This window comes from Gracilinanus agilis, chromosome 4, assembly GCF_016433145.1.
Source record: "Gracilinanus agilis isolate LMUSP501 chromosome 4, AgileGrace, whole genome shotgun sequence".
Classification (NCBI taxonomy): Eukaryota; Metazoa; Chordata; class Mammalia; order Didelphimorphia; family Didelphidae; genus Gracilinanus; species Gracilinanus agilis.
The window spans coordinates 161063216-161081609 of NC_058133.1; the positions used below are offsets into that span (position 1 = coordinate 161063216).

At 36.3% G+C, this 18394-nt stretch overlaps 1 protein-coding gene across 1 annotated transcript; it reads left to right on the forward strand.

Annotated features, from left to right (window-relative positions):
• Positions 1-218: 218 nt before the first annotated feature.
• On the forward strand, positions 219-17290 carry LOC123244748 (SLAM family member 7-like). Its single transcript, XM_044673316.1, has 4 exons — positions 219-273; positions 8530-8838; positions 13491-13760; positions 17112-17290. Exons 1-4 carry the CDS (start codon positions 219-221, stop codon positions 17198-17200), a joined length of 723 nt encoding a protein of 240 aa, XP_044529251.1. The 3' UTR covers positions 17201-17290.
• Positions 17291-18394: the final 1104 nt, after the last annotated feature.

Below are 18394 nucleotides of genomic sequence, written 5' to 3' on the forward strand. Positions count from 1 at the left end.
CCCAAAGAGACCTAGGAAGTTTCAAGAGTGAAAAAAAAAAGAATTTTCTAAATACCCTAAGTTCCCCATTTCCAGTTTTTGTTTTCAGGCTCCACCCCTGTTATGACAGAAAGGATGTGGTCTCATGGGTAAGAAAGAGGAGGCGGTAGAAGAAGAGGAGGAAAGAGACTAATATCAGAATTTCCTCTTCACTGGTTTGAATTCTCAGAGGTTCCAGCATGCTCTTTAGCAGGTGGAAGCTGTGTCTGCTTTTGCTCATGATCTCCTCACAAGGTATTTTGTATTCATTCTTAGCTATCTCTTTGTCGGGAGGTTCTAGGTTTGGAGGCTGAGGGAAGATGGAATTACAAAACAACAGTACATGTAATGCTCCGTCCCTTCATAGTAATCATTTCAACCTTAGCCATTGAACTCTTGGGAGTTAAGAGGCACATCCATATTTCATTTGAATCTAACTCCCCCTTTTTAACAAGAGGAGATCAAAAGAGAGATGGACAAAGGAAGGGAGTCATGATTTGTGTTAGTGAGGTCATGGGGAGGTGTCAGCAAAAGATAAGTAAGTCAGGCATGACGATTTTTATTCTATATATACTTGAGTCCATCATGTTTCCTCTTTCTCAGGCCAGCTCTTTCCAATGTATTGCATAAGATCCAAATCAGGAAACCTGCCTGACTTCTCTGAATTTACAGATCTAGTTTTAGGATTCCTTCCCCATTAGCCAATTCTCTTCTGTCCTTCACTATGAGCCAAGGGCAAAAAATGCAAAGTAAGAGATATTTTGTTTTGTTTTTATAATCTTTGGTTTTTAATTGTTTATTGTTATAGGTCATTGTATTGATCAGAGTAGCTTCACAGATGATCATTTTTATACTATTTCTGTTACCATAAACAGTGTTCTCCTGGTTCCACTCACTACCCTTTGCATCAATTCACACAAGGCTTCCTATATTTATTTTGAAATTGATCCCTTTTTTATTTCATATAGCACAATAGTATTCCATCAACACCACATACTTCAACTTTAAGTTAAAAGTCAAGAAATAGGCAGAAAAAATGAAATTGGAGTTTTCTCACCTCGGGTGGGGAATCATTATCTCAAACTTTAGACTTTTTCACCTCACTATTTTCTGAACTAGTTTTCAGTGCTTCCAATGTGGTGTGATCTAGGGACTGGTATGTGTCCCTGTCCTACTCTGAATTCTGTTCCTTATTTAGGAAGGGCTCCTTTTCCCTTGCGACTCCAGGTACTAGCACGGTGTATGACCCTTTCTCCAATGGCTCTATGTTGTTTAGAACTGAATTAATTTCGAGATCTTAATGAGAAAAATCAGAATTAACTTAATAAAACAAGGATGTATGCCCTGAAATTAACTCTGCAAATGTTCCCACACAAGAATGGTTCAGACCAGCCCTGAGTCATCCCTGAGTTCCTGCAGAGAACTCCAAAGCTGTCTTCCATGTTATCAAAGTCATGTCCTGGTCTGTATTCCAAGCTGGTGCTGAGAAACACTTCCTGCTGTTGTCCAATCCCAAAGACTTCCTTCTTCTCTTTCTTAGAATACTATAGAATCTGTAACCTCTTCTTCCTCTCTGGGTTTGGTTTATTCCAACTCCTGCATATGTATCTTGTTCTTTCTCTAAAAGGAAATAAACAATTTTACTGAACACACTGTTACTCCCTGTTTTTTAGGGGAATAGTTATATTTGTCTCTGGTTTTAAGTGTTAACACTATCAAAAGAGTTCCAGAGTGGGGCATTGAGAAAAGTGAAGGATCTAGAAATCATGTCACATGAGGAATGATGGTGGGAGGTGGCGATATGTACCTTTCTGCTTCTTAGTTTTCTTCTTTGTAAAAAGGGAAAATTGGACTAGATGATCTCTGAAGTTCCTTCTAGCCCTAGATCCTATTATTCCATGTTTAACCTAGAAAAGAATGGAAGTGCCATTATAGAAGTGCCATTATAGCTGTCTACAGATTTTCAAAAGTTGTTTTGTGTAAGAAGGCTTATCCTTCTTTGGCTAAGAGGAAGTCGCTAGTACTAATAAATAAGAAGTTACAGAGAGATTTCATTTCAATATAAGGAAGAAATTTCTAATTAGAATTAAGTAGCAATGGAGAGAGGTGTCATACATATATAAGCAAATCAAGTACACACCTCAGTTATGTGTAAAATGAGGAGATTAGAACAGTTTATTTCTATTATATAATTTCTAAAATTATATAATTCTAAAAAGAGAAGAAAAATGACTTCTCATTATTTTTAAATCTCTTGCCCCTGATAATAGACTGGGAGACAGAGTCAAAATAGCGAAATAGAAGGATCAGTCTAGCTAAATTCTCCTCCATACCCCTTCAAAAAACTTTTAAAATTATGAGTCAAATAAAATTCTGGAGTTGCATAACTTACAAAAGGTTGGTGTGATTTTTTTTTTTTTTTTTGGCAAGGCAGAACTTGAAGGTAAGAAGGGGAGGTTTGTAACATTGGAATGAAGACTGGCTGGCTGGCATGGAGCACATAGCTGGGAATACCAGCTGTAGGCCTTGGAAATGGCATCAGTGACAGTGATAGCATTAGCAGTAGTACTAGAAACTCTCACCACCCAGAGATAGTAAGAGTATTGGATACCTAGTCAGAAAGAGATGAAAGAGGGAACCCCTATGTTGTACCAGGTACAGGATCCGGCACCATATGGTAATTCCTTTACCCATTATTAGGTTCCAGGTAGCAATTCAGGGACACATCACATCCCCCATCTTGGCCAAGGGGCCCCAGAGGACTCCCAATTGCCAAGAAGGAAGAGCTTGGTGGACCATAAGTCTGGTTACCACCAGCTTTGCATAACTTGACATAATAGTCAGGAGACATTTAACAAACACAAAGGCACTAAAAAACAGAATTCAATATACAGATATAGTGAAACAAAAAGCCGAAGTAATACAATAATGATTATCAATGTTAACCAGCATCAAAACTCTTCGCACTTTTTAATTTGGATTTTTTATTATTATTAAATCTGGGTTATATATGTATTACCATGCAAAAATAATTCCATTTTATTCATTTTTGTAAGTGAATAATCTTATAAAACCAAACCCCAAAATATATACCCAAATATAGAAATGATAAATCATGTTTTCATCTGAATTTCTTTTGAACAGTTCTTTCTTTAGAGGTGGATAGCATTCTTTTTCAAAATCCCTCAGAATTCTCCTGGTTCACTGTATTGCTATTAGCAATGTCTATCACATTTGATTGTTCCACAATATTGCAGTTACTGTGTATAATGATATCCAAGATCTACTCGTTTCACTCTTGCATCAGTTCACACAGGTCTTTCTAGCTCTTTCTGAAATCATCCTGTTCATCATTCCTTATAGCACAATAGTATTTCCTCACCATAATATACTACAATTTGTTCAGTCATTTCCCCATTGAGGGACATCTCTTTAGTTTCCAATTCTTTGCCACCACAAAAAGAGCAGCTATAAATATTTTTGGAAAAACAGGTCCTTTCTCATTTTTTTCTCTTTGTATTTTAGTAGCTCAATCCCAATGTCTATAAATTTCATCTCAGATCTTAAAAGACTCATGTAGTTGTTTGATCTCTAAAAAACACATTTTCTTGGGTAGGCCTCCTCTCAGTAGATTTGCTTCTTTGGTTCCAAGTTACTTGTAGAGATTCCTCAGATGTTCCTTCTAAAATATTTTATAAAGCAGATCTCAATACAAATTAGTACAGCTTTTCAAATTTTTCTTTTCCATTTACTAGCTGATGTGGTGAAAACCATCTAGAACCTTGTGGTTTTGACAATATTAATAATAGAACTAAAAGAATAATACCAAATTAGGAACCCAGGCCTCACTGGAAAGTTTCAGAGAATTTAGCCTTTTACATGACCCATTAATTACATTTAACATACAGGATTATCTGATCCTCTTTGCTTTCTCAAAACTTCTACTCTAATTCTAATTCCTTTAAGATGCTCAGATACTGTTAAAGATCCGATATTACATATGAAAACATAGGTAACAACACTCTTTGCAGATAGTTTCTCTAAGTTGAATCTACTTACACAGATGTATTTACTTAGAAGAGGCTGACTTTATTCCAGTTGAAACAAAAAGTTTGGGATGGGGTGTGTAGATAAACTTAATTCCCAGTTGTAGAAAGAAAATAGTAAAACTCAAATGGGTTACCTAGAGTTAAGCATGTTCAGTTGTTGACTATATTCATATGGAATAGATGTTACACAAACATTATTTACATTTTAAAAGAATTAGCTATTTCAGGGACTTAATCTTATACATGACCATCTAAGCATTAAAAGGCAAATTACAAATACTAATTCACTTAGTTGCTTGGGATACAGAATGACTGACTACCCATTCAGATTAAAAGCAGTAACATCTTACATATTTGCATTATGCTTATATCTTCTATTGATCACTTGCTCTGCTTATAGAAATTTGCTATAAAAGGAAAAAGTAGTGACATGATTATAAAAGCATCAAAACTGGTCTTTTAGTTCTAAAGCAACAGAATGACTAAACATTTATACCAGTACAAAGCATCTTTAACTCTGTTTGACTTCAGGGAAGAGTCACAATTGACAACTAATCATGCAATAACAATTCTACCTCACTGTGAGACTTAAGAATAATCAGGTGGGAAACATTCTTGTTCAAAATGAAGTAACACAATGGGAAAACTAAGTCAAAAAGATCTTACCTCCTACTGTGCTAAGATGGTCTCCTCCAGAATCACACTTTGAGTAAATTGTGGTATTTCTCTGGAATGGTGGATTACTGACTCAATGATCCATCAGACAACTTATGCAGAAATAACATAAAAATCTCTTACTTCTCAACACCTTCTAATGGGGATCTTCCAGAGGTCTGTAAAAAAAAAAATGCCCTGCCACCATATTCCTTTGGTAGCTATTCCTTGCTACCCAGATTTATCATAGTCAAAGGAAATGACCAAGGTACCTTTATTCTGAAACCAAAGACTTCCTTGGAAGAGAGAGCCACTTGTCTATTCTTCATTTGCCACATTAGGAATTCACTCTCTCAAGGGAAAAGGGAGTTTGACCAAAAAAAAAAAATGGGACCTTCAGGAATTGGAATTGGAGAAAAGACAGTTCACTCACTGCTATTCACACTGAAATTCAATCTGAGAAGAGCAAAATATGCCCCTGTGGGTACCTCATCTCAGCCAGGTCCCAGAGAGCAAGAGTGGCTTCCATTTTCTAATCCTAATACTGACCATCAATTACTGTCAATCCTTAAAAATAGAGAGGGACAAGATAACTTCCCCTAAAAAACAGAGAGCCACAGTGCGCTCAGCAAAATTGTTTATTTCCTTTAAGAGAGAGAAAACAAGATACAGATGCAGGGGTTGGAATAAACCAAACCCAGGGAAGAGGAGTGGGTTATAGATTTTATAGTATTCTAAGTAAGAGAGAAGGAGAGTCTCTGGTCTAGCAACAAGAGTTGTTCCTCAATAGTTTGGAATATAGACCAGGACATGACTTTGATAACAACAGAAGAAGACAGTCTTGGAGTTCTCTGCAGGAACTCAAGGATCCATCAGGGCTGGAGTGAACCATTCTTGTGCAGGAACATTTGCAGGGTTACTTTCAGGGCATACATCATTGCTTTATTGGGTTAATTCTGATTTTCTCATCAAGATCCAGAAATTAATTCAATTCTAAACAGAGTCATTGGAAAAAGGTCATACACAGACCCATTAGAATTTGAATCAAATTCAGAATCATATTCACAAGGACTAACAGTTAGATATTTCAAAGAATTCAAGTTTGAACATTATATTGATTGGTCTATAATCTCATGAATATGAGAACTTCCTCCACAGGTATGGGTTAAAATTTGTCCACTTCTTTTCATCCTGTATTTTCTAAATCCTTCAAAGAAGCAAAGAAATGTGGTGATCCATACTAAGCATGATAGTTCATATGAGAACCAACTAGATCTTATATATATTTCTATTAATATAGTCCCAAATAATCTCATCTTTTTTAGCAGTCCAAATTTATATTGACCTTTTGGTTGACTCAAATTTCCAGATTTTTTCATAAATTGTTAGAAATAAGTCTCTTCATTCTGTATGTATATAGTAGTTTTTAAAAATAGAAAAGAAAACCTTATATGTAAGATTTTACATTTATGTAACACAAATTAAATTTTATTTCCTTTTTTACCCACATAATTTCAAGATTTTGAGCTACCATCTCATATTTTTCTTCTTTCTTTTATAGCTAAACTCTATTTATTTATTTATTTATCTAGTTATCTATCTATCTATCTATCTATCTATTTATTTATTTATTCATTATGAATCTTATCTTTCATCTTGAAATTAATACCAGGTTTTGGTTCCAAAGCAGTAGAGCAATAAGAACTAGGTACTGGAGATAAAGTGACTTGCACAGGGTCACAGAGCTAGGAAGTGTCTGAGGTCAGATTTGAACTCAGAACATCCTGTCTCTAGGCCTGGTTCTCAATCCACTGAGCCACCTAGTTGCCCCCAAAACTCCTTTAAAAATCTATCTACATAAGTTGACTCTACTCCCATTTGTCCCACTCATTTTTCAGGTCTTAATTCCCTAGGTATTATAATTAATTGCTCAGCTATACCTATTTCTTCCAAGATTATAAAAATATTTTAATTGCTAAATTCTATGGTTGTATCTTTATTCCACATCAATATTTATCCTTCTGCCACATATCCTACTTTCCCTCTTACCTATCTGTTGCTTCCTCCTTAGTCTCCCTTATGTGATCACTATCTTTATCTTAATCTATGAGTATCCTTCGTATTTCTTCTCCAACCCTCATCTCTTCTCCCACAACACTCTCACAATGTCTCATGATGATTTCTACTATATACTTGGTCCCCAAAGTCTTAGTACAGTTTTAAGCTTAATGTTTGATTATTATAATTAATTACTAATTCTTTGATTCTAGCCTTTCCCCCCTTTTTTATGCATATTCATCCTCTATACTAGTGATGGGCAAACTACAGCCCACAGGCCAGATGAGGTCCCCTGAAATGTTCTATCCAACTGCACGACATTATTCCTAATCTGACGAATACAATGAATAGGACACAATACAATGAAATTTTGAAAGAGTTGCCTTAGAAACAGACTGACAGATGAGCATTTCCTTTCCTTTGGCCCCCTCTTTAAAAAGTTTGCCCATCAATGTTCTATACAGTTGTCAAAATTATTTTTCTACTACACAAACCTGACCTTGTCAGCCCTCTAATTATGAAGCTCTGGTGACTTTATTCTTCTCCAGAGTAAATTAATAAATTCTTTAGTTTGGCATTTAAAACCCTTAACAATCTGGCTTTAGGTTCCTTTTCCAGGATTATTTTACAATATTCCCCTTTACAAATTCTGTTTCAGCCAGAGTGATGAATTTGATGTTCAGTGAACTCAGCATTCCACTTCATGCCTTTGTGGTTTTGCATCTACTATCTATTATGCCTGGATTGCATTCTTTCTATACCACAACATTTTAGAATCTCTAGCTTCCTCCATGTGCCATGTCCTGTAATAATAAGAGATTTTCTGATTTTACCTCAGTCTTAGCTCTCTCTCTCTCTCTCTCATCTTCTTCTATATACTTACTTATTCATATGTAGTAACACCTAGTAAAAAATAAGGCCCTGAGGGCAGGAATTGGTTTTGATATTGTTTTTCTCTAGTATCTAGCAGAATGCTCTAAGTATAGTAGACACATCATAAATGTCTATTGAATTAATGATCTAAGTTTTTAAATTTTTTATCATCTATTTATTTTAAACATTGTTTTCTTTTTAAATTTTGAGTTCTAAATTTACTTCTTCCTTCCCAGTCTTCCCCTGCCCACTGAGAAGGCAAGCAATATCATATCAATTATCCATGTGAAATCATGCAAAATATATTCTACATTAACATACTTCAAAAAAGCAAGGAATTAAAGTGAGAAAATTATACTTAGATTTGCACTGCGAATTCCTAATTTACTTTTTTTTACTTTTTTTTATTTTTTAAACCCTTAACTTCTGTGCATTGACTTATAGGTGGAAGATTGGCAAGGGTAGGCAATGGGGGTCAAGTGACTTGCCCAGGGTCACACAGCTAGGAAGTGTCTGAGGCCGGATTTGAACCTAGGACCTCCTGTCTCTAGGCCTGGCTCTCAATCCACTGAGCTACCCAGCTGTCCCTCTAATTTACTTTTAAAAAATCTTTTACCTTCTGTCTTAGAATCAATGCTAAGTATCAATTCTAAGGCCAAAGAGTGATAATGGCTAGGCAATGGGGATAAAATTACTTACCCAGAGTCACACAGCTAGGAAGTGTCTGCAGCCACATTTGAAACCAGAACCTCTTTCCTCCAGGCCTGGCTCTCAATCCACAGAACCACCTAGTTTTCCCGTATATGATATGATTCTTGAATAGCTATTGTTATTGTGCTATCACTAACAAGGTTCTTGTTCTGACTCTGGTTGGCAGTTTACTCAGCAAGACATGTAATAAGTGCTGTTGGTGACTCTGTAAGTCTCAAGAACTCTGAACCCTATACTGAGCTTTCAGAAGTTTCATGGTTTTATAACGAGACCCAGAAAATCCTAAGATGGACCAGAGAAGAAGAAACTACAATTTTTGAAACAAACATGAAACCACGAATCTCCTTTGATGTTAATAATATCACCATTCATATCAAACACGTTCAGAAGGAAGATAGTAGCATCTATAAGCTCCAGACTTTCTCATTCGATGCAAGTCAGGAGCACTCAGAGCACATCAGGCTGGATGTATATGGTAAGTTACGTAGAGTTGAGGCAAGAAGGAATATGACAAAGAACCTCATCATGACTCAACAAATGTAGTGCAGAGGTGCAATCAACCCTGCAAAATGCTAACTGCAGAATTTCTGGCAGTTAAGAGGGTTTAGAACCTTGACTAGGGGCAGTTGAGAGTTGGAAGAGATACAACTGGTCATCCAGTGTCACCTTAAAGACTTTCAAGGTGGGGAGAACCTACCACCTCCTGAGACAGGTCATTCCAATTTTATATAACTCTAATTTTTAGGAAGTTTTCCCTGACACTGAGTCTAAATTTTCTTCTTTAAAGTTCCACCTATTGCCCCTAGCTTTGCCTGCTAAGGACGATTTTGGAGATAATCATTGGGGACCTTGGGAGAAGAAGGGAAATAGAAAGGAGAAAGATGAGGAAGAGGTGAAAGTAAAGGATATCAGTGAAAAGAGAACAAAGAAAAATCTAATCAATAAACATTTATTGAGCATCTGTGCTAAGAGGTAGAGATAGAAATATGAAAAAAAAGGTACTTCAAAACTTCAAAGAGTTTTCAAACTAATGGGAGAAGACAATACACAAAAGGAGGATGGAAATGGGGGAAGGGGAAGGAAAGTATCTGGCACAGAGACTTGATGAAGTCCAAAAGCCGGCAGTCGATGGGAAAAAGAAGAGATAGCTGTCTTAAGTGTTGTTCTTAAATGAAGGCTTGGGCAAGTGCTCTCCTTTCTGCTCTCCAGTCAAAGGGATCTCAGGGATAGATGGTACTGATGATGTGTGTTTTAAGGCTGATGTGGTCTTGCAGGATGATTAGATTCCTGGAGGTGTGACAGAAAAGTTCAAAAGAGTGCAGCTGGATAGAAAAGGTAGAGATGAGAAAGAAAAGTAGTATGGGAGTAAAGATTCCATGGAGGCAATGGAAAAGAAAGAAATAAGCAAAGAAGAGGGAAGGAAAACAGATAGAAAGGAGAAAGAGGAAGAAAAGGAGAGAAGAGGACAAAATGGCAAGGGAAGAGGTTCTCAGGAGACAATGTAAAAGACGCCAAAGAGGAATAGGAAGAGAAGCTGTGGCAAGACATTCATGCGCATTGATTACCAATCTTATGTAACATTTGAAAGTTGTGGGTTTCACTGTAAAGGATGTCCCCATTACTGGGCAGTGTCCTCTCCACCATATTCATTTTTAAAAAAAGCAATATAATGTTCCTCAGATCTACAAAATCTCTTCTTTTGTCCATTTAAGAAGAGTATATGAAATTAAAATAATAGCTAGCACTTATATTGTGCTTTAAAGTTTGCAAGGCACTTTACAGGCATCTCATTTTATCTTCCCAAAAATTCTGGGCAGATAAAAATTCTTTTATCATATTTATTTTACAAATGATGAAACTAAGGTAGACAGAAATTAAGTGATTTGCTCAGAGTTTGAGAGCTGGTAAGTGTCTGAGGTCAGATGTGAACTCAGGACTTTCATATTCCAAATCCTGCACTCCAGTTATTGAACCCCTTAACTGTTGAGCTCAGTATCCCCAATTAGGACAATTCCTCATATTTAGGCAGAAGTTTGTCTCTCTGCCCAAATTTAAATTTATGTCTGTCTCTAGGTAACCCCACTTCTTTTGGTCATACAACATTGAAATTACCAGACATGTTTGGATTAAGAAGCAAGGTGGGGACATTATAATTTCTATTAGTACACAGACAGGAATAGGACATTGTGGAAAGAATAGACCTTTTCTTGGAATTTCCATTGTCCTTAAAGAGGTGAGTAAAACTAGTATTTTCAGTCCAACTCTTTTTACTCTGGGATGAAGGGCTGGCTGATGGCCCTACTCTATCTTTCCCCTCTCTAGGGAAGCTCAGGACTCCCTATCAAGAAGAGGATAACCTTAGTGCTACAGGAGTTCTGCTATTTCAGTTCCTGCTCTTCTGTCTCTCCCTCATAGACTATATATTTCCTAGTGTTTCTTAAATCTGCCTTTTGATTCAGAGATCACAGTAATCATAGGTCATCCTGGATCTGATAAAGTTTGTCTTCTAAACTACAAATTTCATGACACCATACAGTTTTCAAACTCCTCTCATATTTTGGGAGGACAGTGAAAACACTAATTTTACTGGAGTATGGATTTTAGAGAATCGTGAGAAATAAGGTTGGAGAGCACTTGATTCATTATGGATATTAAGGATACTTGAGCCCTATAGTGGCATGACAAAAAATGTTTTTAAAAGATTAGTGTCATACTGGGGCATCAGTAATAACAGGACAAAGCTGGCAGGGGAGAGTAATCTAAGAAGGGAATTGGAGTAGACAGGGCAGGGCTAGAAATGTCCATAATTCAAGAATGAAGGAATTCAAGTTCTGCAGGAATATACAAAGAAAGAAAGTTGATATAGTTAGAGAAAGCATTTATTAAGGTGCTTAATAGTCTGAGCAAACAAGATGGGCAAGGAAACAAGATATATAGGGACACAGATATACATGTGTATGTATGTGTGTGTTTATATATATGCAAATATGTTTATATACACATGCATGAAATATTATGGAGGTAGAACAAGATTTGACCATAAGAAGTTGAGGGTTACAACAAAGTAGTAAACCCAAGAAAGAGAAAGATAGTGGTGTCCTCAAAAGTAATTGAGAAATTAAAAATAAATTTGAGTCTGAGGGGAAAGATGATGAGTTCTGTTTTGTTGAATTTGAAGTTACAGCCATATAAGAATGCCTTCAGGCAAGACAACTTGGTCATGGGGATCAGTAGGAAATATGGAGACTGAAGTAAGAGAGGCAAATTTAAACTCTTTTGTTATGCTATCTCTCACTGATCAAACTGGAAAAAATAATAAGCAAGGAGGTTGTTGAAGAATAAGTACTAACATCCATCACTTGCAGAATAGCAAACTAGCACAATCTTTTTAGCAAGAAATCTTGAATTACTTTATAAAAATTACAAAAATAATTGTACCTTTGACTCAAGGATATGGATCCTAAAGGTGTTTTTAAAGGTGTCTTTTTAATTAAAAGCAAAAATAATAATTTTAAAAGCTATTTCTGCTAAGATTGTCATAGGATTCCATATAATTATGAAGATATGTAAACAGAATGAATTTCTACCAGTAGGTTTATTAATGTAATAAAAACTGTCACATGATTAATGTCATATATGAGATATGTAAAGAAATCTAGAAATAAGTTTCTTAAATAATTCAAGGTAAAAAAAGGATAACTTGGAGAATATAGTATATACTAATGATATAAAGAGAAAAGTGAATGGATAAAGAATCTTGATGAAGACTTGAAGTGGTAGAAGTTTTTTATATATAATCCATTAAAATTAATTAATTTCAATATAAATAGTTATTGAGCAAATTTACTTGGCTTAAATCATATTTAGTGTTAAATTATTAATGAATATTTTTTAGAAGGATGGAAAGGGAAACCATCAATTGAAACAGTATCATCAGGAACTAGAAAATTAGACCAAAAAAAAATGAAGGTAGAGGCCAATGGGTCAAGGCAAAGGCAAGTCCACCCAGGAAGGGTGCTCTGCTTCAAGCAAAGGTATGCACTGATCTCTCATATCATGAGGGAAAAATTGGCAAAGAAAAATAATAAACTAGGAGCCAACTGTGCTCTTGAGAGATTATTTTTTAATGGTATGACTTATAAATCCTGACTTTGTCCTTTAACATTTACATAACTGGGTAAGTTACTTCACTTTTGGGGGGCTTTAGCTTCCTATATGTCAAATGAGGGATGGTTCTACAAAGCCTTTAAGATTCCTTCCCTAAGTCCAAAATTCTATAAGTTAAAATGATTTAATTTTAATGATTTAAGTTAATAAAAATGATTTAAGTTAAAATGTGAGGAAGATAGTTTAATGTAAGTAGAGCTGTTCCATTTGGAATTGACTGCATTGAGGTAGTGAATTCCCTTTGTTTTAATATGCTCAATCAGAGGCCAGATGAACAACTATGAGAGATATTGCAGAGGGAATCTTGGAACTGAAAGAGATGTTGGACTCGATAACCTTAAGATCCTTTTCATCTCTAACATATTAGAATTACATGAAATTATGTCACCTGCATTATAGTTAAGAATAACTGATCTCTCATATAATGGTGTGTCTTAAGCTTACAAGAAGGAAAATCCTTTTTCTTGTCCCTAGAGCAGGATGCGACTGTCCTGGGATAATTGTCCTCCTCTTCTCCTACTACCATTCTTTTCTGATCAATGGTGGCCTAATATAGGTAAACTAGTTTCTCAGAAAGGTTGGAGGAAAATATTATTCCCTTGGTCGTTATTACCTTCTGTCCAACAAAGGTAATGGCAGACCCAAGCTTCTCAGAAATGGGACCAAGAAACCAATACCTGTTACACTCCTCACACATTTCTCTTTGTGTAGAAGGAGGTGTTCCCTACTTGAACACTCTTTTGTAGCTCTGGGTATAGAGGCTCAGGTAATGTTAGCAACTGGAACTGGATAATGATTATCTGGAGTCATTGACTCCCTCTCCTTTGTGGTAACGCAAGGATAGAATCTGAAACCCAGGGTTCAGATCCATAGTGCTTAAGCAAATCATTGACCATCTCTACAGGGGAGGAGCCACAACTGAACCATCTCATTGAATATTATATTTTGCTTCCCATGCAGAGCGATTGACAAAACCAAAAATTACAGCTAGTCCTAGGTTTGATGATAATGGTACCTGTCTTGTCAACTTGACATGTTCTGTGGAACAAATAAGAGAGAATGCATCATACAGCTGGATGTCCAAGGGACAGGGGGTTTATGTATCCACTAGAGGACCTATCCTCACCTTCATTTGGAAACCTGGTGACCATGACCTGAACTACACCTGTACCGCCAAAAACCCTGTCAGCAACAACTCCAGTTCCGTTCTTGCCAAGGAGCTCTGTGCAGGTAAATTTCTGACCATTTCCCCAGGAGCTTGAGATCTTAGGGGCCTGAAGAGATTTGAGTTACAGTTATTCTTGACTTTGACCCCAACCAATACCCACAAAGACAGACCTCCTGAGCTTTGTTCCTGGCCAAATCTTAGCTAAAGGAGATATTCCTCTGAGATTGAGAGGATGCCTATCTCAGTGGTCAGTTCCCTTTAATTGTCTATCAAGACAATTTTTTTTCTATGCATGGGTCAGATTGCTTCTAGGGACTGCTTCTGTGTATCTTCTCTTTTAAGGTGTTGAACAATGCACAAGCTACTTCAGAGACTTCCTATACCTTATGGTACCCACTCTCTCTTTTGGTTATTCTTTTTAGTTTGGGGCTATCAAAAATCATAAATAACAAACATATCCTGATATACCATGTCACCAGGGGTATAGAGCTACCATTAATAGAAATTATATTCCTAGAAATCATAGCTATAGAGCTGAGGGCATTCTACTCCTACACCTCCATTTTACAGATAAGAAAAATGGTACCTAGGGAAGCTGTGACTCATAAAGCCATAAGAAGTTTCAAACCCAGGTCCTCAAACTCCCAAACCAACGTTTGTTTGTTTTTTTCTCATAGTATGCTATTAGAACAGTTTAATTAGCCCCAGTACAATAGCCATGGAATGGACTGTAGTATTCAAGATGCTGAAGTTGGTCCAATTTCCCAAAAAAGTTCTTGTGTTTGTGGTTGGAACCATAAAGACAGCTACATTTCTTTAGCAGGATCTTAGACTCAAGGTTAGAAAGACTAGCTTGGGTCTGTTGGCTACTAATGATATCGCATTGTGAAGAATCTTTTCTGTAAGAAAGCTTTCTTTCACAGCAAGGGAGGAAGAGGGAAACCCCCTAAATCAGCAACTTTTTGTCAAGATCTATCTATCATCTCTGAGAATCTGATAAGGATGGCTTAGTTGATAAGTAAGGACACAAAGATCTTTTAGCTCATGCTTCCAGCTCTGTCTCCAGGAGCATGAGGTTTATTGTATATATTTCAAGATTCATTTCACACAAAAGAACCCCCCCGAAACTTTGCAGATGCACAGAAATTACAAATTACGTCACATCAAAACACAAAAAATCTCATTTGACTTCAGAATAGAACAAGGCCAAGGCTGAGTTTTGGCTGGCCCATTATCGAAAGCTAAGTCTGGGAATACTTTCTCAGGAATGAATAGCCCCCACTGGAGGAGGTTTTGTCTAAATTTTGTCCATTACTGACCTTGATGTGTCTAGAAACAGATTCAGAGTCCAAGCAGCCTTTTGCTTAATTTCTGTCTTTAGTCTTGGAGAGAAATTGTTAAACTCTTAACTGTTGGTTTGCTAGGAACTTAAAGCTTTTCAATAAGGAAAGAGGTGTGGATCAGAAAAGGAGTCAAAAGAGGAGTCTCAGATTATTATCTATTTGAGACTGTTTCTCTTATTGGCTTCCCACAACTATTTTCCCTCCTTTCTTCCCTTTTACTTCAGTCCTTCCTGGTGCTCCTTTTAAGATCTCTTACCTCATAGATATTCCCACACTGTGCCCCTGGCAGTTTAGGATCTCTCCCCAGTCTCTAGTCCCAAAGCATTGGGGAAACACGGCAGTCCTTTAAGGAGGGGGAAAGGCCTCGTACAATTGTCATCTCCTTGGCATTAGAAACAACATTGTTTTCTTCTTCATATCCCACAGTATCTTACATAGAGCAGGCACTTAATGTTTTTTAAATGAATGAATAAAGAAGCCTTGAGTTCAAAACCTAGCTTAGAATTCAGTGTCCTAGATTGCTCTATCACATCTTTGAACACCAGGGTAAGAGCTTCCATAAAGCCTAGTACTCTGTTATTTATTCTAACCAATTTCTCTTATATTTGAGGCTGGATTATAGAGTTCTGCCTCTCTCTGCTTTTAAAAACACACAGTTGCCTTCCCTTAAGCATCCATATGTAACTGACAGTGTGAAAGCTGGGAATAGATTGTTTTCTCCCCTAGGACAGGAGGCCACCCTGTCCCTTTCTATTAATATTCTTTTTGGTGAGCCACCTTCCCTTCCCATCTTAGGTGCTTTCCTGGGAAATGACTCTGGTGTCCATCTTCTCTCAATGAGTTTGTCATTTAATAAGGGAGCAAGACATATATGTATGAAAGTTAATGAGTGATTAAAATTCAACACTCTGGTCTCCCATCCAATATTCTTTCCAATAGCTAGGATTTAGGGAGAACTTTATAAATATTATCTCATATTATCCCCATATTATACCTTATTGTTACCAAAAGGATATTCAGAAAATTTGTTATTAATAATACTAGCATATTTTATTTTATCCTCACAACTACCCTGGAAGGTAGGTGATATTGTCATCCTCACCTTATAGGTGAGGAAACTGATTTAGGCAGACATTAAATGACTTGCCCAGGGTCATACAACTAGTAAATGTCTAAAACAGGATTTAAAATCATGTTTTACTTTAGAGTCAGCTCTGTCTACTGTACCATCTAGCTGCCATTTTGCTTTTGATGTTCCAGTTTTGCATTTATTAGCCTTGGAGTAGAATGGAAGGCCACTTTTCTCCATCCTTTTTCCTTCATGTGTGAAATGAATAAATATGTTGAGATGATCTCTCAGGATACTTTCAGATTTGTCTCAATCTTTCTTCTTCAGTCTTACATGGAAAATGGCAGCTTGGTGGCTTAGTGAGCAGAGAGCCAGGCCTGGAGATGGGAGGTTCTGAGTTCAAATATGACCTCAGAAATTATTCCCTAGCTGTGTGACTCTGGGCAAGGCACTTAACCCCAATTGCCCAGCCTTTAAGAAAGAAGGTAAGGGTTTTAAAAAAAAGAAAATGACCCATCTGGTTTTTATTTTTATCCCAGAGAGTCACTGTTGTACACTGGAAAGAGTGCTGAACCTGGAATCCAAAAACCTATATTTGAATCCAAACTTTGTCACTTACTTTCTGTGGTATTCCTGACAAGTCACTTTACCCTGATGGTCCTCATTTTGCTTTTCTATAAAATAAGGGAGTTGGACTAGATGACCTCTAAGTCAATTCAAGCTCTAAATCTAGGATTCTCTTAAGCTCTGTTCCCTTATCTCCAAGAAGTCAGTTCTAATCTTTATTCATGATCTTCCAAATCTGGTCAAGAGTGTGCCAGGACTCATTGTCTTTGTTCCACATCTTGAGACATCAAATTAAGAGAGGTATCCCAGGCAAAGGGGTTAAATTCAGGGAGGAAATCTAAATATCCCACCTCCTTGTCTTTACTTTTCTTGATAACTCCACTATCTTGCCTCAGATTTCATGGATTTATTTTTTTTATTCTTTCTTTTTCCAGGAAAGACATCTAGAATGACCCGAGAGTTGCTAGTAATCATTCTACCTTCCATCTTCAGCCTCTTATTTGCTCTGAATTGGACCCAATAACATTATTGCCTTGCTGGAATTTCAAGAGCACATTTTGCCTTCACTGACCCACATTAATTAACATGCAGAGAAATTGGAGAAACAATGAGAAGCAGGAAGGGAGAAAACTAGAAAAAGAACAGAAAGAAATCTTTTTATGTTGAATTGTATTTTTATTTATTTTGTTAAATTTTGTTAAATTGTAATTCATTCTGGTTAGGTGAAAGGAGTTGTATGGCTAGTTAGGAATTTGTTAATTCCAACCTAAATGAAGATCATCATCAGTCAATTATTCTAAAAGAAAATTAGCATTTATTAATCAAAACCAAAATTTTCCCAATGTTTGAGATTTCTTTTATAATGGTATGCTTTTGAGAGGGAAAATCTTCAAAATTTCTATTTTGTATAATGTGGCAAATTGATTTATACTATACTCATATTACTTTGTAATTATACTTTCTTGTCAAATGTCATGAATATTTTTGACAGTTTCTTTGGTGTTATAATTTTTTTTCAGAAATAAGGTAAGAGAATTGAATTAGCACATATAATCTTAACAAATACCCAGTCATATTTTTTAAGATTGTAGACATTAAATCTTATAATTAGTCTATGGCTTTTTTATGGTTCTCTTGAGTCTTAAATTTGAAAGTCAGATTTTCTATTCAGCTCTAGTCTTCTCATCAGGAATCCTTGAAAATCCTCTATTTCATTAAATATCCATTTCCCTACAAAAGGTTATAAACAGTTTTGTCAAGTAAATAATTCTTGGTTGTAATCTCAATTCTTTTGCATTCTGGTATATCATATTCCTTTAAGGTGGTTGTTGCTAATTCTTGTGTGGTCCTGATGATGGCTGCTTTCATTATTTTCTCTTTGATTGAAAGGCTCTGAAATTTTAGTATTCCTGAGGGTTTTCATTTAGGAATGTCTTTCAGGAGGTGATCAGTGGATTCTTTCAATTTCTATTTTATCTACTGATTCTATTTAATGTAAAGACAACGACCCATTAGGGAATCTCTACTACGTTTCCTAATGATAATATGAATAATTATCTTCAGAGGGATACTGCTGATATTGGCCCAGTTCCTTGTGTCAACCTATCTTCCCCTTCATTAAATAAACCTGGCAACCCCCTTCTTTTATCTCAACTTGTCTTTCCTTGCCAGATATGGGTGGTTGGGGATAGCCATTTAAATAGTGCCTACTGCATGC

Coding starts and splice junctions, on each gene's coding strand:
- LOC123244748 (XM_044673316.1), top strand. CDS start 219: ATGCTCTTTAGCAGGTGGAAGCTGTGTCTGCTTTTGCTCATGATCTCC. Junction 8,839..13,490: donor CATCAGGCTGGATGTATATG/GTAAGTTACGTA, acceptor CTTCCCATGCAG/AGCGATTGACAAAACCAAAA. Junction 13,761..17,111: donor TGCCAAGGAGCTCTGTGCAG/GTAAATTTCTGA, acceptor TTCTTTTTCCAG/GAAAGACATCTAGAATGACC.